The 22,884-nt window shown below is 43.8% G+C and overlaps 1 protein-coding gene across 9 annotated transcripts in view; it reads right to left on the reverse strand.

Moving 5' to 3' along the window:
- Positions 1 to 505: 505 nt before the first annotated feature.
- Positions 506 to 22,884, reverse strand: part of COA1 (cytochrome c oxidase assembly factor 1) — a 356,542-nt gene continuing 334,163 nt past the window's right edge. For all 9 annotated transcript variants that reach the window (XM_086964885.1, XM_086964887.1, XM_086964884.1 and 6 more), the window contains 2 exons: positions 15,376 to 15,452; positions 506 to 715 (listed from right to left, as the gene is read on the reverse strand). In XM_086964885.1, coding sequence (XP_086821011.1) covers positions 604 to 715; positions 15,376 to 15,452 — 189 coding nt within the window. In that variant the 3' untranslated portion in view covers positions 506 to 603. The remainder of the gene's footprint in view (positions 716 to 15,375; positions 15,453 to 22,884) is intronic.

Here is a 22,884-nt window from a genome sequence, read left to right on the forward strand (position 1 = left end):
GCATTACAGAGATGTTTTTGATGTATGTATGGAAGCATGTGTTATGATCTTATGTCTGTCTTCTTTAAGGAACAGTATGATGTCATGTAGAATGTGAACCTCTGGCAGGGCAGTTCGTGTTAGCCTGAGACTGACTGGACGTTGATGCTGTGTCTCATTAAAGATACTTAAACTACAAGAAATAGAGTATCCTTCTTTTTAACAGCATGCTTGGCCAAGAACAACAGCACCTGTTTGTGATATGATCCTGATGTCTGCAATGCCATGATCTTGACGAGACGGAAACAGCTTTCCCTTCTCCATGATATATTAATGTTAAGAGGATATTACAGGTATAAGATATATAAAAAGAGTGATATTTAAAAAAAATCTCTGTTTATCATATACATTAGACTGAACAAAAATCCTCTGTACTAAGGAAATTGATTTTACCAAGAAGCATTGTAGTTTGAGTAAGTAAAGTGACTTATGAACGTATCCAGAGACACTCAAATACCCCCTAATAAACAATCACCCTGTCACAACAGGTTTGTTTATTTTATTGCTGAAATAAACCACAAACTGAACAGTCACAGTGGTGAATACATTGTTATGATCGGGCCTTCACACTTCAAATAAATAGCCCTGCTCCATGTCTTCAGTGCTGACATCTTGAAGGTACACTGGAATACGCTGCCCATCATTAAGGTGTAAAACAACTTCCTGGAGGCACCATCTTAGGCAAACAGAAAGAGAAGAATATATAAGGCCAATTTTAAAACAATACACAGTTGTGATATCACACTTACTACTAACAGCTAATGTTGTGGGTTTTAACACTTTTTAGAAATTCTGCCTGTATTTGTAATTTATTTGAGATGAAAATTTGTATTGATAGAGCAATTGGTTCTAACAGAATTTGTTAATGCAAGGAGTGTCCCTAAATAGCAAGATTGTTTAGTACACATCATAATTTTCATAATATACAGGTTAGGAAGCAATAGTGCTTGGGGGTAGATGGTAGTATTTGAAGGTAATTTCAACTTGTGTTAAAATATATATTAAATCGCCTTGTGAATAGGCCCCATTGTACTATTTCAATTGTTGTTTGGCATGGTTAATCATTTGTTGCAACACATAAGATGTCTAGTTTGCCTGATAGTATAACTTGTCTAGTTTATATTGCTTCCATGATCTATTGCAGATGAAGTCTACCTTGTAGAGGTTGTGTGAAAATTCTCTAATTTGGTTTTGCATAATTGTGTGAACTGTTTGGAATAGTAAGCGAAACTAAGCATAATTACATGAAACGCAAATCTTTCCTTTAGGGTTAAATGTTAGCGCAAAATATGTCCTCTTATCAGTTTTTAACATGAGGAAGCATTTCGCCCTAACAACATGGCAAGAAAAACAAAATTGCCACAAAACAACAGTCACTGTTCTTTGCGTTGACCCTGCACTACTGCACTATCATTTTTCCACTAACAGCAGCATCATTACGCAGCTTGGCGTAACGATGAAATTACAGGATTTTGTGTAACAAGCGTTATGCCAAATTCCTGACATAATTAAACCAACATAATGTAAATTTTGATTCACTTGGACGGATAACCTGAGAACCAGATTTGCATCTTGGCATGACTCGAACCTTTCCAACATTGGAAAAATGAAAGCATTCTATTTAACTAGCATACAACTATTAGTTGAATCAAAGTTAACTATTGCAGTTTTATCCGGGCATTTTCCATTCAAAGAATATTTAATTCACTATTACCATTGCAGACTGGGACCAGCCATGCATCTACGCTACCTACAGAAGACGGATGTGAGGCTGATTTCAGTTTGGGGTCTGACCTATGGAGCAGCTTAATTTTGGCTGCACCTTTACACGGACAAATTATAATGATGATGTGCAGTTAGCCCTCTGTATACTCATTGTAGTCTAATACTGGTAATACAGAATGGAGTTTCGAACATATTTCTGAAATGTTCCATGGTAGAACAATAGAATCACATAACGTACATACTATAGCCTTATAGCCCGCCGTAGAGGGCTATACCGGCTATTAAAGGCCCTCTCCAGCGTTAAAGGCCCCGAGCCAAAGGCGAGAGCCTTTAACAAGGGAGAGGGACTTAAATAGCGGTATAGCCCATCTACGAAGGGCTATAAGGCTATTAGAACATTGTCACTAGAGGACAGAATGTTCTAACAGAAAAAACAAAGCCTTTTGGGAGCGTGAGGGGAATGGAATCCCCTCAGGTTCCCTGAAGCCTTTGTTCACAGCCAGAGCTGTGAACAAAGAAACATTGGAATGTTGGAGCTCCAGGTTTATACCAGCCATTATAAGCCCGGAGCACTCCATTGTTTGCAATGGAGCTCCCAACATTCCAATGTTCTAATAATGATTAAGATTCCTCATGAAATTGTATTTCTCATTAATAGCTACACGAATGTTTTAGAAAGTTGCTTTCTTGCATGTTCTCTCCTCTGCAGGTGCAAACCGAAGGCTTCATTAGTTAGTGAGAAAGTCATTCTGTATTATAGTGATAGTAAGGCAAGGGAGCAAACTTTTGGCAAGAAGCCGATGTACTAAGTTGGAGACAGGTTCTCATGGCGGAGCAGGGGATGCTCAAGGTCGATCGAATGTTGCAAGCTGAAGGTGTGGGAGAAAAGGAGAAAGTTTCCAATTGCTATTGTGGAAGCTGGTAATGTACTGACGATGATGACGTGGGATATCTTGAATGCTTTGTGTGTTAATTGGTGTGGTATTGTTAGAGAGCAGAGACTTCGGATTTCATTAGGCGCAGTCCTCTATGCTGTATCCCTCTTTGTGCGACTGTATGCTATTCATATAGACTTGGAGCACTTGAACTGAAGTCTCCATTATGCTGACACCTTTGCTTGTTTCCTCTTCTCAATTAGGGTTCTTCCAAAGATCCAGATAAGAATAGTGTAAACTAGGTTTCTTTCGATTTACTAATAACTAGGCAGGAGGGTCGAATTCTGCAATTTAATCTTCAGATCCTCTTTCTGGTTTACTGCATCACAGCAACTCAGTTCCTTGTGGATTTCCCATTCTTTAGACTGAATTTCATTAGTAGATCCGGATTGTTTTGGGTGATTTTGTATTTTTACAATATACTTCTGAGACTCATTTATATCAACTTCTTTCTGAGCTTGTAATAAATCCCTTTTACTTCACTTCGTAGTTCTGGCCTTAATGAGTGACTAAACGAGTTACACTGTTATTGAGATTTAAAATTGATTTTAATTCCCTTTTGACTCTCAAGCAACTACAAAGATTTATTGACCCACAAAGAAGACAAGATTGAAGGGCTCAGAGTTTTCTCAGATTGTAGGAGATTGTAGGAGCGCAAGGGTGGTTAGTTCTTGAGGTTTAGGGAGATAGGAATGTTTTCTAGACTAATCCAGTCCTAGCCACAGTCCCTAGAGTCCATATCCCAACTTGGAAGACCGGCTGAGTTCCACCAATTCGGGAGAAAGTTGTACCAGCAGAGGAGTGAGTATCAATAGAATCGTGTGTTGCAGTGTTGCATATTTAGCTTGTGAGTTGTATGAGAATGGCATTCTTTCTGGTGAAGAGGTTCTGAATGTTGTGTGAGTGAAGTGTAGAGTTGAAGTTGTCATCAGGTCTGACGTGGCCTAAGATCCCAGGATAATACTAATTAGTGTAGAAGAACACTATATTATAATTGTGTTGGACTGGGCCCTTTTTGCAGGGTCATCCCTGAACTTTTTGCCTTCCCCCTAGCTTTTTTTTCTGACATCGTGATGGTGCTTCTAGGACTCTGGGCACTTTAGCACTGCTGTCTAGTGTAAAGTGCATGTGCTCTCTGTGGTAAACATGGTAAGATTGGTCTACACCTGTTTGGCATAATTTACCTGCCAGTCCCTTGTAAAGTGGAATCTCAGATACCCAGGGCCAGTAAATTAAATGCTACTGGTGGGCTTGCAGCGCTGATTGCGCCACCCACCAAAGTAGCCTTTCAATGGAATGAGGCGCTGGCCTCCCCGAAAGAGGTTGGAATCTCAAGTAAGCTCAGACTGGTACAACTTAAAATCCTACACCGCATCTACTATACCAGGACACTGTTGCATAAAATACGGAGAGCACCACACCCCTTCTGTTTGAGAGGCTGCGGGGAAGAAGGGACACTGATACACACACTATGGGAATGCCCACAAATACGTGAATTCTGGAGACAAATACTCCGCTCAATCTCCCAGGCCCTTAGACTTTCCATGTTACCTGAACCACGCAAATGCCTTTTGAACATCTGGGACCCCAATGACCTGGGTAGATACGAACTGATTTGGGCAACCTTGGCTATGACAGTGGCTAAGCGGGATATAGCACAGAAGTGGGGCGCGCCAGACATACCCACCGCCAGTAGATGGGCTAAGAACATGGACATCTTAATGGTAACAGAAAGGGCAGTATACGTACTACGTGCAGCGCCCCGCAAGTGGAACAAAGTGTGGGCGGCGTGGAATGTATACAGAGAAATCTGTGAACCCTTACCGGAGGGGGACGACCTAGACTCGGAGGGGGAGGAGGAGTAACAGAGCGGATACGGGGTAGTCACCTCAATAATAAAACAGTACGACATTATTGGCACTGACCTGGCCATATACCAACGTGCAAGCGGAGACAAAGGCTGCTACGAGATATGGATGGAAACACAAGGGCTATGATGACACATGGTTGGGGGGGGGTTGGGAAGTTTGTTATTTCTGTATTATAAAAAGTGATGTTACCACTGAATCATATAGGAGGGAGGGGGTAATAGAGGAATACAGTATACACAAAGAAACCGCCGATTGATATATCTACAAGTCTCCGAAAGCTTAATGCAACACAGTCCTTGCTACGATAAAGTTTCTTGTCGCATATGAAAAAGATAAATTGTACAATATGAAACAAATGCCAAAAGAATGTATGAAACTGATTAACCACTATTCCTTCCTATCAATAAAGTTTTATAAAAAAAAAAGTAGCCTTTCAAACCTGTCTCAGGCCTCTGCCATTGCAGTGCCTGTGCGAGTAGTGTTACCGCTGCTGTGATGTGACACCTTTAGTGTGTGCCACGTCTGTGACCCCCCCCCTTTTACTGCATGCTAGTCACCCCTAAGGTAAGCCCTAGCTAGCCTTATGGGCAGGGAACATTGTAGGGAAAAGGTAGAACATGTACCTTAAGTGTGTGACATGTCCTGGTAGTGACAAACAGCCATTTTGGTTTCTCACTGCTGTGAGGCTGCCCACTCATATGAATGCATTGGGGATTCCATGATAAGTGTTTCAGTGGTTATTCCTGATAATCCTGAGGAGAAGCGTGGTCAAGTTTGGTAGGGTTGGAATAGTAATAATAAATGATACACAATGGTGTGCACAGATTTATTATCACTATTTTAGAAATGCCACTTTTAGAAGTTGTCATTTCTGTGTGCTATGTGTCTGCCTGCCTGATGTGTATTGCATGTCTGGCTTTGGAGTGACAGGGGCTGATGAGGTGTGTGTGGCTCCAGGGAGGGCAGGGTGAGTCAGTGCTAGGCTGAATGGGAGATCTGCATTTGGAGCAGTGGGAGTAGTCCCCTGACCCTGAATAGGTCTGTGCCTGCCTAGGTGAATGCTGGCTCCGCCCCCCCTGTGGTGTGTCTGATGACCAGGCCCCACCTGACAAAGGGGAAGAGTAGCCCTGTAAACAAAGTGCTTCAATACCCCCCAGAACCAGCTGGGACTAGTTCCCCCAGCCCTGTGCCAGGGCAGAACAAATGAAAATGTAGTATAAGTACGGGGGCTGTGACCCCAGGGTTGAGTTGTACTTCCTTGTGACTTGGGGGGGACTTGCTGCTGCTGGGCCCCTGAAGGGACCACCACGAGGGACTGCCTCCCTGCTGGAGGACCCTGTGAACTGGCCTGCCTGGGCCCAGCCTTGTGCCCCTGAGACTTTGGGCTTCGCCCCTCGAGAGAGCTATATTTTTACTCCAGGAGGAATGCTGCTGGCCTGCAGTGCGGGGCTGCAATGTGTGGAAGATTCCCCTATGCCTGCAGGAGAAGCGGAGCCTACCCCACTGTTGTGTGCCCGGGGGTCATGCTGCATCGTATTTTGAGGGAATCCCGATGTGGGGATCCCCCCCCCCCCCGCATTACCAGAGAAAGCGGGATCCCACCCCGCGTTTGTGCTCTTGTTGGCTGGAGTCCACCCTGCATTTGTGTATTTACTGGCGGGAGCCTACCCCGCACTCTGTAGCCGAGAAACAAAGCTGCCGCTGAGTTTGCCAGCCTGGAAGACAGGCAGAAGCCTGTGCGTGCCTGGTTGTGGGAAGGGCTAAGTTGCAGCCCACTAATAGACACGGGGCGGGAAGAGGAATCTGCCGAGGCAGCCAATCACAAGCGCGCCCGGAGGCGAAGTCAGGCAAGCTGCTTGAAGGAAGGCTGGGCCCCCGTGTGCCGGTGGGAGCCCCGCATGTACCCAGAAGAGTCGGGAGCCTTGCAGGCTCCATCTCTGCCCCCTCCGTTTCGTGGAAGAGAGAGGCGGGTCCCGAGAGGCCTCATGAGAGAGGCCGGCAGAGGCACATTTTCGGTGCCTTTCTCCCGATGAGAAGGAGACCGGAGGAGTCAAGAAGGAGATCCCGGTGAGTGGGCTCAGATTTGCACAGCTGGTCCTGTGTCATTGGGTGCTCATTTTCTTCAGCTGCCCCGCAGGAGAGCGGGCAGCTACATCTTTGGGTTCAATGATTGTTCAGTAGCCCCAGAGCGGGGCTCCCCAGACATGAAGTGTGCCAGTGCAGATTTCTTGTTGGGTGAGTTTTGGATCCCTAAGACCCTGAGTGGGGCTTCAAAGGCACTGTTAGTGCCAGTGCTCATTTCACATCAGCTGCACCGCAAGAGCGTTTGCAGCTGCAACACGGGGGAATTTTTGTTTGCTTGATGAGGAAGGGGTGAGATGCACCCCATGCCCCCAGCGCATTGCACAGTGTTTTGCTGCATTGGCAGCTAAGGGGCCAGTGGAAGGCTCCAGTTTCGCCCTGACATTTTGGACAGAGGGCATTTGACCCCCAGAGGGGGCAGGTTGGGTACCTGTGTGTACCAGGAGGGCCAAGGCCCTAAAGGAAGGTGATGTATGCATCCAGGGAGTGTCACTAAGGTGCCCTCCTAATTGTGTTTTATGCCTAATGTGATGTAGACATAATGCGTTTATGTTGCAGGTGATAATGCGAAGTACATTATTTTACCAGTAGTCACTGGTTGTGTTTTGTATGTGCTACTAGTGCTTTCTAAATATTTTGATAGTGGCCCGATTGGCCCTGTCCTGTATATAATCCCCTGTGAATATTGCCTAGTGGCAGTTGGCACTGTGTATATGTGTGATTATGATTCTAATGTGTTTTGGATAATACAAAGGCTATTTTTATAGAACCTTTGTGGTGTGCCTAGTGTGTTGCTGCTGTGTGTGTGTGTTGCACAAACGCTTTACACATTGCCTCTGGGATAAGCCTGACTACTCATGCCAAGCTTCCAAAGGGGTGAGCAGGGGTTATCTTCAGTGTGTAACTCCCTTGCCCTGACTAGAGTGGTGGTTTCTGCCTGGCTTTGGCACATGCCCTAGTCAACCAGAAATCCCATTTCTAACAAATTGTCTGATAAACGTTTGTGGTGTTTGTTGTAAGACGTCATCAACGGCCCAACTAAAATAGGGACATTTATTGGTGTGTGAAAGTAAGACGAGAGGTGCACGGACTCTAGGCGCATGTTGATGTTGTACTAATTGGAGTGATTCCCCGCAGGTCGAGGTTTCATTCAAAGATGTGATTGAATAGGTCGGAGAAAGGGTAATTTCCGAACCATTTATTGTATGATTGAACATTGTTGAACAAGTTACTTACCTTCAGTGATGATTTATCTGGTAGAGAATCTATCTAGCTGCAGATTCCTTACCTTTGAATTTCCCAGGTGTCAGGCTGGATCTGAAAACTTTTCCTTCAGCAATACCCCTTGCTCAGCGTGATGTTGTCAGCGTTGTTAGCGTCGGTTATGACGTAGCAGTCACCTATATAGGGGCCATACAGGCGCATGGACGTCAGTACTTTTAGTTTTTTACAAGCACTAACAAAATCAGTCCGCAAAGCGGGGAGGCATAGGAGGGGCTGTAAGGAACATGCAGATAGATAGAGTCTCTACCAGATAATAAGTTCCCATCGGTAAGCAACTTGTTCATCTGATAGAGACTTCTAGATGCAATTTCCTTACCTTTGAATAAGATTCCAAGCCATAATATCCCGGTGGTGAGTTGTGGACCAATACCTTACAGTAGAAAGTCCTGCAGGACCGAACGGGCAAAATGCCCATCCCTGCACACCTGACTGGCCTGGCCGTAGTGTTTGGCAAAAGTGTGCAAGAATGCCCACATTGCTGCCTGACAGATGTCCAGGACGGAGACACCCTGAGCCAAGGCCGTAGTAGCAGCCTTTCCCTTGGTGGAAGGGGCACTTAATCCCTAAGGGGGACTGCTTCTTATTCATGGTATAGCAGATTTTAACGCAGATAACGGCCCAGCGGGAGAGGGTCCTTTTCTGCACTGCCCACCCCTTCTTATCTCTCACGTACCCCAAAAAGAGTTGGTCGTCCACCCGGAACTCTTTTGTGCGATCAAGGTAGAACAACAACATTTTTTTTGGGTCCAGACAGTGGAGACACTCCTCTTCCTTAGATGGATGCGAGAGAGTAAGGAAGGTGTGCAGCGTGATGGTTTGAGCCTTATGGAATGGGGTCATAACCTTTGGCAAAAATGAAGCACAGTTGCGAAGCACCACTTTGCCTGGAAAAGGCTTCTAGTAGGGAGGTGAGAAAGATAGCGTCTGCAACTCACTCACCCTCCTGCAGATGTTATCACCACCAGAAAGGCTGTCTTGATGGTAAGCAGCCGGAAGGGGACAGTTGTGCAAAGGCTCGAAGAGAGCACACATAAGAAAACTGAGGACCAAATTAAGGTCCCACTGCGGCATAACAAAAGGCGTGGGCCGAAACAAGTGTGCCAGGCCTGTCAAAAACCTTTTTACGATTGGAGACCTAAAGAGAGAGGTTTGGCCTGGCAGCTGCAAAAAAGTGGCTAGAGCAGAAAGGTAACCCTTGAGAGTTCCCAACGCAGAGCCCTGCTGGGCAAGGGTTACAATGAATAGAAGAACAGTGGAAAGAGAAGCAGAAAGAGGGTCACTAGATCTTTCTGTACATTACATACAAATTTCTGCCACCAGCTAGTGTACACCGTCTTAGTGGACGAAAATATCCTTGCATACCTTGGGAGGAGGGTCAAAAGCTATCAACTGCCGCCGCTCAATCTCTATGCATGGAGGCGCAGAGCTGACCGGTTCGGGTGGAGGACCCTCCCCGCCAGATCCTCCCAAAGGGGCAGCCTGATCGGAGGATCGATGCTTATTTTCAGAAGCCTGGATACCAGCCTCTCCTTGCCCAGTCCAGGGCCACAAGAATAACTTGGACCTGGTCACTCTAGATCTTCTTCAGAACCCTGAGCAGGAGTGGTATGGGAGGAAAGGAGTACAGCAGGAGTGAACTTGACTCCCGACGAAAGGCGTCACTGAGTGATAGCCGCCTTGGAAACTCCAGTGCGCAGTATTGCTGATACTGCGCGTTCTCTTCGGAGGTGAACAGATCTAACCAAAGATCTTCCCAGTGCTGAAAGAGACCTTGCGCCACCTCCGACTGGAGACACCATTCGTGATTTGCTAGGCATCGTTGGTTGAGTTTGTCTACCGTGGCGTTTAGAGAGCCTGCCAGGTGTTGAACCACCAGGGTTATGTCCTGCTGTTCCAGCCATGTCCAGAGACGTAGAGCCTCTTGACAAAGGGTTAATGACCCACACCACCCTACTCGTTGCAGTACCACATGGCGGTGGTGTTGCCCATGAACACCTGCACTAACTTCCCCTTGAGAGAGGGAAGAAATGCTTTCAATGCCAATCGAATCACTCGAAGTTCCAACAAATTGATGTGGAGCCGCAACTCTGCCGGATACCAGTGTCCCCTTATCTCCACCTCTCTCAGATGGTCACCCCATCTCAGAAGTGACACATCTGTCACGACTGTGAGATCTGGTTGGGGAAGGGAGAGAGGTCTGGCGTTGACCCAAATGCGGTTCAACAACCACCACTGCAAATCTCTCACAGTTCCTTCTGAGTTCTTGACCATATCGGTGAGATTTCCTTGGTGCTGTGCCCACTGGAACTTCAGGTCCAATTGCAGAGCCCATATACGCCACCTGGCAGGCTTTACCAACAGGATGCAGGAGGCCAACAGCCTCAGAGTCGAATTCCAGGATAGCGGCTGAAACATCGGAATCATAACCTGAATATCCTGGACACACTGCTCAGGAGGATAGGCCCGAAACTGTTTGTGTCCAGAACAGCCCCAATGAAAGGGAGCATCTTAGAAGGAGTCAGGTGTGACTTCAGCACGTTTATAGAGAACCCCAGCAAATGCAGGAGGTTCACTGTAGACTGAAGATGGGAGACAACAGCCTGGGGCGAGGATGCCTTCAACAGTCAGTCGGCGAGGTAGGGGAAGACTGACACCCCTAACCTGTGCAGATGAGCTGCGACCACCGCCATCACCTGGTGAACATCCGAGGGTCACTGGTAAGGCCGAAGGGGAGCACAGTAAACTGAAAGAAGTGTGGCTCAATGGTTAGAGCGGCAGACCCCGATGCAGAGGTCTAGCCCGGGACCAGGATTCAATTCTCGCCTCTGCGGGTCTTGGGCTCAATTTCCTCGGACCTGATAATTCTCGCCTCGGTGCCTATTCTAATCATGGGTCCCACTCTGCAACTCTGGGCAATAGGTTGCTTAATCTCCACAACGGCCCCGAAACCGCTAGGATGCCTGGCTTCACCTTGGGGGTGCCCAGGAGTGTGCACTTAACAGGGAAAAGCCAGGAAGAGTTCCACAGCGGTATGAGTACAAGCGCCGGAGTACCCTCATGGGTCGATTGGTGCGCTATACAAGCACTACTACATTTACATTTACAAAGTGCTTGCGGCTTACCTTGAATCACAGGTTAGGCCTGTGGCCTGGCATGATGGGGATGTGAAAATACGCATCCTGCAGGTCCAACGCTACCATCAGTTTTCTTGGTCTAGGGCAGACTAAACTTGAGCTAGAGTGAGCATCTTGAACTTCTCCTTCTTAAGGAAGACATGGACGGTCCGAAGATCTAAAAAGGGTTGCAACCCTTTGTTCATTTTTGGAATCAGAAAGTAAGAGAATAACAGCCACTTCATACCTCTGAATCCAAGAACCTCTTTATAGCTCCCTTGGCCAAGAGAGCTGTAACTTCCTCCTGGAGCAATTTTAAAAGATCCTCCGTCAGCCGTTCTTGATTTGGTAGAATGGGGGGAGCAAAAGCTATCAGTAGCTTGCAGGCTGCCACTGAGTAGTGCCCAAATGATAACTGCCCTCAGCATTCTTAAAAATGTTCAGCTGCCCACCAGATAAAGCAGCTATTTAAAACACAAAGAGCCTGATTACGATGTCGGACGGAAAGGCTCTGACAGACCTGGTAGGTTTAAAGTCCGACCGCCATATTATGATGACGCGGGTTGGAGTTTAAACCGGCCGGGGAATCCAATGTGGTTCCGACGGGCTCAAGGAGCCAGTCAGCCAGTCGGAAAGCACTCATAATCCCTTAAGGACGGCGTTTCTATTGTCAAGATTATGGTGTCAGTTTCTGACAGTCAATCCATGTCGGCCTTTCCAACATGGATTGGCTGTCCGAAACTGACATTGGGGGCCCCTAGGAGGGCGCTCTTTCCCCCTGTGTCCCTGCATTTTGCCCCCTAAACATCCCTGTACAGTGTGGCAGGCACGCGAGGCACCTTCCACACTGTGCAGGGATGTATAAAAACTTCAATTTTTCAATGGGAGCTTGTGATGCGGACGGTTTCAGCCTGTTGCACAAGCTCCCATTGAAAAATGGATGCTTCCGACTGCACCATGTGCAATCACATCCAAATGATGCAGTCGGAACCACCAACCTGAGGTCGGCAGGTTCCCATTCAGCAATGGAGTCAGTCGGAGGCAACTACGACCAACATCGTAATGAGGGTCTATGTCCCTTTCTATGAGGCTTAAAGCTAACAGTTCAGGATGATACAGCCTGCCCTTTTCTGAAAAGTTATTTCTTTAGTTCTTTTTTACCTTCGTTTCTTGCATCTCCTTGCTTCGCTTTTTTCCTTGCTTTCATGTCTTTCTCTCCATTCACAATTTATTCCCTCTCTCCTGCTTTCACTTTCTTCCACCTTCTTTCTCTCTATATTCCTATCTTCTTAGACTGCTTCGTTATTTGCCCATTTTTTCTCTTTCTCTCTGTCTTTGTTTAGCATTCTTTTTCAGTTTCTTTTTCTTATTGTTTTTATTTTACTCTGGCTATAGTGCCCTAGTTTTTTAGGTTTCACCTATTATCATTCGCTTGCGAATGTAATAGGCGAAAATTCAAGTGCTCCGTTCGACTCGTCAAACCACTGCGGTTTTTCCACAGTGCATGTGAGTCACGTGACCACAAAAGCGGGTCACGTGACCACACAAGCACGCGCATCTCCCTAATCCGCCTGCCACACTTCTCCTGCCCTCGCTCGCATTCCCGCCCCCCCCACCAGGCTCTCCTGCCCCCATCCGGCTTTGTTTGCATATAAGATTATTTGCTGCCCCTTCCACTGCATGAGCCCTCTCACAGCAACTTCGAATGTGTTCATTTTTCGTTTTGTTTCCACGAAAAAAAGCATCATACTCAGTTTTTATTATTCTCATTCGAACATGTAAATAATTCTTTTTTAAACAGAATATTTATCACTTTGGAGACTTTCGCGAAAGTACATTTGCATAACGTGAATGCGCGCGCGCTGCCCCGTCTCGGTTCTAAAATACTGCAGCATTCCTTTGGCGGCAAACTTCTCGACGCCGCTCTTGTTCGGCTCGATCAATTGCCTTCAGTTACCGTGGCAACCAGCAGATGGGGTTCTTTGACAAAGGTCAGCGGGGCGGCTGGAGGCGGAGAGGTTAATTTTTTTTTCTTTATAAACCTCTTTCATCGCTGTGACAGTTCTGCCGTGGATGCGGCGAGGGGCAGTTATCAGATTACTTGTATTAAAAGCTAATTAAGATGTGTGCCAATCAGTGCCGCACGGCTACTTGAGTCAGTGATTTAGGTCGCCGTACGTTTGGCGTTGGCGGAGTACGCCAGAGCTCTTAAGCAGGATGGTTTTTAGCAGGGCTCGGCCGGAGGTGTCACCACTTACTTAGCCAAGCAGCGCCCGAAACATGTTTAAGTTCAGGGCCGCTGCAGGTTGCTGCATTTCCTCCTCGCAGTTTGGAACAAAAACTGTACACAGTATGCACCGTTATGGTGCTTCGCTCGTGGAGACATTTCTATTTTTTGGCAGGAGTTAAAAACAAGCACTGGCGTTGCCAATAGGTTTCGCATTTGAAAAGTTGGAGCTATTGGTTTTGTAAATGACATTTTATATTTATATATTGTTATTGACAATGCCAATAACGATATATAAATATAAAATGTCATTTACACAAAACCAATAGCTCCAACTTTCCAAATGCGAAACCTATTGGCAACGCCAGTGCTTGTCCTTATTCTCATTTCTAACTCTACTTTTCTCTTCTCCCTCCATTTTCCCCTTCATCGCTTCTTTCTTACATTTTGCTTATTTCTCTTTCATTCTCTTTATTACTCCCTTTTTCCACTGTTTCTTTCTTTTTTATGCTAATTCTTTTTTCTTCACCCTTCTTTCTCTCAATAATTCTTTCTTTGCTGTTTCATTCTTTTTCCTCCCCTTTGTCAATCTTCTTTGCCATGTATTTATTCTTCCTCTGCCTCTTTTTTGCTCTTTCCTTCTTCTATACTTTTATTTGTCCTATTTCTTATCTGCTTCTTTCTTGCTCTGCTTTTTTCTTCTTCTTTACTTATTTTCATCCTTTCTTTCAGTCTTATATTCTTTCTCTGTTTTCAGCTTTCCTCCTCTCTGTTATTCTTTCTGTCCTTCTCTTTTTCTTTCTGCATTTGCTTATTGTACACTTGCCCTTTTCTCTTTTCTTCCTCCTCTGCTTTCCTTTTCTCCATGTTTCTCATATCTTACTTGTTCTGTTTTTTCTTACTCTTTCTTTCCCTTTCAGCTCTCATTTCTTCTTTTCCATACTTTCAATCCTTTTATCATTCTCTTTCTTGTTTTATTTCTTCTCTTTCGTGCTTTTCTTCTTTTTTCTACTTCTTAGTTTGTTATTTGTTAGTTCTTTTTTCCTTCCATTGATTCCTTTCAGTTTCTTTTGTTCTACCTATTTTATTTTCTTAATTTCTTTCATCTTTCATCTCCTCTATTTTGCTTCTTTCTCCGTTTATTTTTCCTCATTCTTTCTCTCCTTTCTTTTGTTTTCCTGCCCTGTATTGCTGTGCTTCTTTATTTCTTATTTTTCTTTTTCCCTTAAACTGTCATCCTTTCCTTTCTCTGCCTCCTTCATGCTTCCTCTTCTTTTTCCTCACACTCTCTCTCTTTCTCCCTTTCGCTAGCCCAAGACCAAAGAGAAAACTGATCAATAGAGACGCCAAATATAAACATTTTACAGTATAGCTGCTGTGCCATTCATTTTGTATTCTCCTTGTAGAAAGGGCGGGATACTCTGGGGTCAGTGCATACATTCTTTAGCCTCTGTGTATATTTATCGAATCCCTTAATAGGCAGTAGCTCATAACAGTGTTTAATCTTTGGAAGTAGCTCACCCTATAGCAAAGGTTAAAGTCCCCGATATAAACCAAGCATTGTCTATAGTCATAATCTCAATAAATAGGGAAACGGCCATTACAACGAAGCCTTTACAACGAAATCGTTAACCACGCATGCAGTACAACGCATGCATGGTTAACACGAAAGCCTTTACCACGCATACCTGTACTACGAGGTTTGTAGTAAAGGTATATGTGGTAAAGGTAAAAAAAAAAGGGGGGGGCTTTGGGGGGGTCTCCCCCTCAAAAAGAAACTCACCTGGAGTCACGTCGGGTATCAGCGTCGTTTAAGAGAAAACGGAAAATAAACTTCCGCTTTCTCTTAACGACTATGACGTCACCACGCTAGTAATTGTGGTAAATGTTATGCGTGGTGAACGAATTCCGTTGTAACGCATGCGTGGTAAAGGCATGCGTTGCAACGGAATTCGCTGTAACGTCATATATTCAATAAATCCATAGGACTATTCATAAAGTGTGCGTCTTTTTGTCAAAAGAAGACAATAACATATCTAACATATGAGCCAAAGACATTGTGGGTTATGCTGCAAACTATACGCAGAAAAAAACCTGACCTGCTGTGCGAGATGTCCCTGACGGAGCTGGTGTAGAGATAACCGCCCGACTTCGTTCCAGACACCGGTATTTTCATCTGTAAAAGCCAGATAATAAGGCAGGCTTATCAATGATGAGAAAGTGTAATACAATTTCCAAAATAGACATGGCCTGCTTCGAAATAAGACAGCATGCGATCCAGATGCCCATTATGAAACAGTCCCAATTCACCAAAAAACAAAGTACAGGTGTAGATTTAGATCTCTGGCTTTATGTACTTTCACGTTTTTGGGTATTCACCATCACTCCCTTTAGTAAGCCTGTAAAGTTGTGCCACGAGCAGGTTTCCAGGCAGTTACATCACGAACCACTCATTTTACCAGCCTGATTGGGAAGTGGGTGACAATGAACCGATCTAATTAATATGCAACATTTCCAGTTTTTTTAAATATTTTAATCATAGACGGCTCCGGCTTCAGTTAGCTGCTGATAAACACCACTGCAGGAAGATAGTATGCTAGCACTGTGGCGTGGTGGACTAAATGGAGCAAGAGAACCCTGAAAGTAGGAAAGAGGGTGATGGATGGATCTTGGAAAGGATGAAAAAGGTAGACAGTTGGAAAGAAAGAAGGGAGGAATAGTGGATAAACAAAAAGGTAGAAAGAACGAAATAAGGAGAGAAATTGGAAAACAAGACAGAAATAATGATTGAGAAAAGGAAGGAATGAAATAAGGAAAAAGAATGAAAGAAGGATGGAGGAAATGGAAAAAAATATGACTTTGTTCAAGAAAAACAACCCCCTAACTAGCAGCCGGACTCGCGTGCTTCATATGCTCACTCACTACTATCTGGGATATGGTTCAAAGTGGGGGTATTTTATTTCTCTGGCTATAACTTTCTTTCCAGGTGCACTTCTGTGAATGTCCTATGACTTTTCCAGTGGGGTCCTAAACTAGCTGTATGGAGTTCTACACAACACAGAATTCTACAAGGGGTATGGAGCTTCCTGTGCGGACGGCTTTTTCCCTACATCTTCAGCACATCTGGGTGTTTGATTCCCCTTCCTATCCTGGAAAGGGATTTGATGATGCAGATAAAATTAGCTTGTAATATATGTGTTAAACTTATGAAAATATTAAACTCAAAATGCGCAAATAATTGAATAACTAGAAAATGTGGCTTTCATTAAATGTGCAAAATAACGTGTAACATGATGATTTTTTTAGTAGTAAGCATCTATTCTATTGTAGTTCCACTGCTAAGTTGACTAGGCCTCTTTTATATTTCTCAAACCTTTCAGTGCCTTAACATTTTCCGGAATAAATAAATTGTAATTTTAGGAAATGCTGAACTGTGCTATATTAAATAAATAATTCACGTTCGACTTTACTAACATGTCATCTTTGCAGAATGTGCCGACGTTAAAATGTATTCTTTCCTTCCCAAGCTACATGTTTTCATCGTATTCAGGTTTTTCCTAGCTGCCACATATTCACAATGAAGAATGCTAAAATAGTATATTAAAGCAATGATGCTTATATTAAAATGTGAATCCCATCATCTAGTCCTGTGACAAATAACTAGGATGTTTTTGCTTTGGTAATAGTTCATTATCACGCAGTGGAGAGCTGAATAAACTAATAGAATAGACTTCAGGATTATTGTGGGAACTCGGAGTAAAACAAATGCGCGTGGTCATTATCAACTTAGTAGACAGCTTGCAGACAATGTTTTGCCACCTTCGTATGCTTCACGAAGCAGCCAATCGAACCCTTACGATTAGATCGAGATGACCTTACACCCAAGTGGATTGTTACATGTATTCTGTGTCTATAATATATGTGTTCCTAGCTAGCGGTTATCCCGGATTTACCCATTTTCTTTCATGAGAACTTTGTGCTGTCCAGAAAGGTCCAGGCTATTTGTTCTGTGAACAATCCTCTTACTTCTTAGTATCTTATGTCCTTTTCGCTGTAAGCTACTGCGGACGGTGATTTCTGTCATCTGCTATTTTGTGGACGTCTATCTTTTTTAAAGTTATAGCTACTCCTGTAACTGTTCTCTAGCTCAACTTTGAACAGTTGCTACTGCGCCTGTTTGCAAATACTAAATTGGATTCTAAATTAAATGCTCCTTTACAATCTCACTCTTTTCTAAAGAACTTTCTATAGGTTCTGGCGAGTTAGGGTTCATTAGAGTAGAGTAGGGACTTAGTTATTTTTCATTTATGGGACATGCTGTAATATTTCTAACCATGAACTTCTTGATACGTCTGTAAACTGATTTATCTATGTCACTAATTTGAATAAAGAGACTAAAAGACAAAATACTACACTCTTATCAATAACTAAAGGTTTTTGAACCAAATCAAAACCTCTCATTATTGACTGAAGATAATAAAATGTTTATTAAGATGATATTGTCTTATGCTTCATTCTAAAATGATGGCAACGATCCAGTTGACCTGAAGAAAAACAAGGTGCGGAGATTAGAGACCACCTTTGTAGGTCATGGGTTGAACTGATAAATATAAAAGTATTTCCCCGCCAACTGGAGTTAATCCAGCCTTTGGTTGAAGTGAATCTTTGACCAGTTCCAGGGTACAAATTGATGGAACACAGTTTACAAATACCAATGAATGTTCATTTATGGGCACTTCAAAACTCCCAAGGCAGGCCATGCCTTCCTATTCCTCGAGTTGAATTTACTACTGTGTATTTCTCCATACTCACAGCAGTGAGATCCACGGTAGTAAAGATATTTGCGTCTGCCAGAAAACCCTTTTTGAATTCCTGGCAATTGGAAAAGAGCTATGTTTGGTTGCAAATGTATGCTGAATTCCATAAATCAATTAATGAATACAATCTGTTATTTAGTTTTTAGTCCCAATAGCCTCACGGAACCCTGCTTCAAACACTCATGCTTCAATAGGCAGATGAGTGAGCTTCTACCAAGGGAAGTTTTGTCATAGGGGAAGCTATTATGTGTAGGCACACCAGCAAAAAGTAAGAACAGAGTGGGAAACTGCATCTTTCCAATAGCACTGACACATGCTTAGGACAACTGTGAAGACCTTTGGATTGGACTTTTATTTTGCTATTTTTTTAAAAAATAATATCTGCAACTGTCAAGTAAAAAAAAATACTTTATAAGGCAGTTATTATTTACATTCCTGCACACAACAAAAATACTTCTTTGTATTTTTCACAAAATGCCAACTCATATGCATGTTATAAGATGAAAATGGAGATGCAGAGAACTGGCTATGCACATGATGGACTTCACAGTAAGATTCCCTCCATCCCAAGTCTTGTGGTGTCAATTTATTTATTTTTTAACAAAGTATCTCCTAATGGGTGCACCATAGTTCAGAGTTCAAGAACACAAACACCTTTCTGATGAGGTACTATGGTACTGATGGCGTGGTGGGAGACCTCAGTGGCTTCTAGTCTATCAGATGTGAGCATTAGTGACTGTCAAGCAGTGTCAGACAAACCGTTTATGACGCCATTGTTCTAAAACTAAGAGGTTGAGAATAGAGTGGAGTGGGTGGTTCTCTTTGTCCAAAAGCTTCATTTTGTTTTGGAATTGTGATTTCCCTTGATGTAGTTTTATTTTGGCCCAAGTTGATAAGCAGTATTCAAATAAATATTGGTGATAAATCTACAGCTGATTGAACTCTTATATTACAATGTCGTCCGGAAAGGCTCTGAATGGGATTCGGTATTGCAGAATCCGATTCGAAACCCTTGTTTCCAAACGAATCGTCCACATTTCCCAACTACCAATTAAAATGCCCAGAATCCGTTCGGGCAGTCTGAATCAGTTCTGAAACACATTCGGATAGCCAGAGTCTTTCGGAGCCAATTTGTACAGCTCTATGGACACGGCTTCCGAACAAGCGATTACGATGACCGATTCGGACAACGTTCCTCTTCGATCTGCCCGATTAGAAAAGGCTGTCGGAATCTGTCTTTGGGGGCCTGTTGTGGGCCTCCCTTCACCCAGAGGCGTCTAATTGGGACCCGTGGGAGTACCCAAGGGACCCCTCTTCCCAACCATGCACAATGTAGCAGGCACCATGGGGTGCCTGCCAAAGGGTGCAAGGTTTTCCCCAACCACCCCTTTTTTCAACAGGCTCCCATTGAAGTCAATGCGATTCCAACCCAATGATGTTGGGAAGCATCGTAATCGGTCGTTTGGACCCACAGGACCCGATTCATTTGGAAACGATTCCGAGACAGAGTTGTTCGCAACAGTTTCCGAATGACATCGTAATCGGCCCCTAAGTCTTCAAGTGGTCCAAGTTACTGTAGATAATATCCGCCTAGCCATTGATTCGAAGAAATCAGCAATCCTGATTCTGTTGGATCTCTCTGCAGCTTTCGACACCATCTCCCACACAGTACTAATAGATCGGCTGGTGGGGGTTGGTGTCGGGGGCAAGGCGCTGGGCTGGCTACAAAGCTACCTGGCAGACAGGAAATCCAGAGTAAAAACCGGTCCTTTCCTGTCCGGTACTACAGATAACAACATCGGCGTCCCCCAGGGCTCAATCCTGAGCCCAACGTTATTCAACGTTTATATGTCCCCCCTAGCCAAGATAATCAGGGATCATGGCTTCCAAACTGTCTCATATGCTGACGATACACAGATCCTGGTCACCATGGGCCCCGACCCAGGCGACACCAAAATCAGATTTCGGTCCTGCATGGTGGCCATCAAAAAATGGATGACTGAGAACTTTCTAATGCTTAATGCAGAAAAGTCCGAAATAATGCTGTTCGGAAAGGCACACCAATTAACCAATTATGGGAACAGGATTGGTGGCCCATTGAACTTGGTCAATGCCCCCCCCCCCCCCACCCCCCCTTAAAGGCACAGTCTGAAACCTAGGAATCACAATGGATGACCAACTCACAATGCAACCACACACTAATAAAGTGGTACACACCTGTATAGGCCTAATGAGCAGCCGTAGAAAAATATTCAAATGGCTCCTTTAACCAGCAGAAGACCACTAATCCAAGGCTTAATAACTAGCCGGCTGGATTACGGCAATGCATTGTTTGCTGATATAAATGCCTCTAACATAGCCAAACTACAGACCATTCAGAACAGCGCGGCTAGGCTTGCACTGGACTTTCCACCAAGAACCCCGTCTGCCCCCTGTTTGAATCAACTACACTGGTTACCAGTTAACAGACGCATAAAGTTCAAGGTCTGCTGCCTAGTCCACAAATCCTTAAACGGACAAGGACCAGCATATATCAGAGATAAATTGCACCGATACAGTCCAACGAGAAATCTTCGCTCCTCCAACCAGCTACTGTTAAAGACGCCTAGAGTCCGCACAGTGAGGAACGGTGATAGATGCTTTTCAAAAATTGGTCCTTCCATCTGGAATTCACTTCCCCTAGATCTGAGAGCAGAACCCAATCTGACTATCTTCCGTAAGAACTTAAAAACTCTGCTCTTCAAACCTTAGTCAACCACCTTCCATATCTATTGGTTCTGTTTTATCCATCTGTCAGCGCTATGAGACCTAACGGGTGAGCTATGCGCGATACAAAAACAAATACAAATACAAAATACTGTATGCACCACCATTGAGTCAGATGCACCCATCTCTCTTGTGTGCGCATAGCAGATATGGGCCCCTGGCATCTTCGAGTGACATGGGAATTCCTGGGGAGGTTTCTACTGCAAGCAAATAATTTAAGGAGAAGGGTATTCCTGGGTACTTCTCCACTGCAAACAAATGATTTAAGGACAATGGATGGAGTCATGAAAATGCCAAAACTGAACAGTGAAATACAGTCAGTGACATTATTGTACCACTGACAGACGCACCTCCTCAATTTGTAATAGTTCACTGTTGGACTTGGCCCTTTTTTCAGAGTCACCCCTAGAATTGTTAACTTCTGTTGCTAACCCTGTTTTGGTTGACATTAGGATTCTGTGCACTATTTTCCTGCCCGCCAGTGGTGAAGTGCTCGTATTTCTCCCTAAAACATGGTACAATTGGAATCTACATGATTGATACATTCAATTTGCTTGTAAGACGTTGGTAAATGTAACTACTTGTACCAAGGGATGTAAATTAAATGCAATTAGTCGACAGCTGTACTTGTGAAACCCACTAAAGTAGCCTTTCAGCACGTGTTTAAGACCAGTCACAGCAGCCTGTAATGCAGTTGTAAGCTGCCATATCGACCTGATAAAATAAATCTTTTGCCAGGCCTAAACCTTCATTTTTAATACTTATAAATCACCCCCATAGTAGGCTCTAAAAGCTTATAGGGCAAGGTGCATTGTATTTAAAAAGAATGAAATGTTTGTTTAGGTTGTACATGTCCTGGCACTGAAAAGCTCTAACGTCATTTTTCACTGTTGTAAGGCCTGTCTCTCCCATTGACTAGCACGAAGTTACCTTATTACATTTAATAAGTGCCAACTTTAGATTGGGAGCTGATAGAGATATGCTGTTTACACTTAAAGGAATTCTAATTTAAAATCCTCTTTAATGGTAAAGTCCGATTTTACGTTGCAATTCTGGAAATGCCACTTTTAGATAGTTCAACTGAGATGAATGGCCAACACTGGGGTCATTCATAAAACAGAGTATACTTAGTCCAGATATTTAGATGTCTATGCAATAGGACACATTGAATCAAATCTAAAACAATAAACACAATCAAGTATTTAACCTTATTAAAGCAAGTACAGAAATCAATTGAATTGGATAAACAAAATCAATCATGGGTAGAAACATGAATGGAAAAAATGCATGAAAAACAGGTGTTTAAAAATAAAACATTAGTAGGGGTACAGAGAAAAGCAACCAGACGCACACATGTCTTTTTAGAAGAGACAAACTGTGTGGCTGACAAAGGTCCAGCACCTCAGTTTTGAAGTAAGTCAAATTGTCTTTGTTTTAGTGCATAATCACATCTCGAGCTTGCCACACCAGAGCTCCATTGTGAAGACAGATACAGAAACTTTTTCAGAAAAGAGAATGTGCACTATAAATCAGTCCAAAGCGCTTCAGTTTTCAAGTATTGGTCCTTTTTATTATGTTTCAAAGATTCTTAAAAGGCCTCAGCCAACGCATTTCGTTCCAGATTGGAACTTCTTCAGGGCTCAATCAGTGGTAGATACACAAGAATTTATGTAGGCGTAGAAAGGTCTTCAGAAAAAAGCGAGTCCACCCTTGGTATTACGCAACGCGGCGATTGCTCTTCGTGGAATAATCTTTAGGGGATTGTGTTTGATACGCGGAGTCGCAAACAATACAATAACCGCGCTCCTAGGGTCAATATATGAGAAAGAAAACAACACCCCTTCCATAAGCACCAATATAAGTTTTTTGGCGTGAAATGTAGGGTAGGAAGAATCTTTGAAACATAATAAAAAGGACCAATTTTTGAAAACTGAAGCGCTTTGGACTGACTTATAGTGCACTGTCGCTTTTCTGAAACAGACACACACATGTCCAGTGAGTAGGTTCAAATAAACAGATGAGTGA

This window comes from Lissotriton vulgaris, chromosome 4_1 (assembly GCF_964263255.1).
Source record: "Lissotriton vulgaris chromosome 4_1, aLisVul1.2, whole genome shotgun sequence".
NCBI classification, from domain to species: Eukaryota; Metazoa; Chordata; class Amphibia; order Caudata; family Salamandridae; genus Lissotriton; species Lissotriton vulgaris.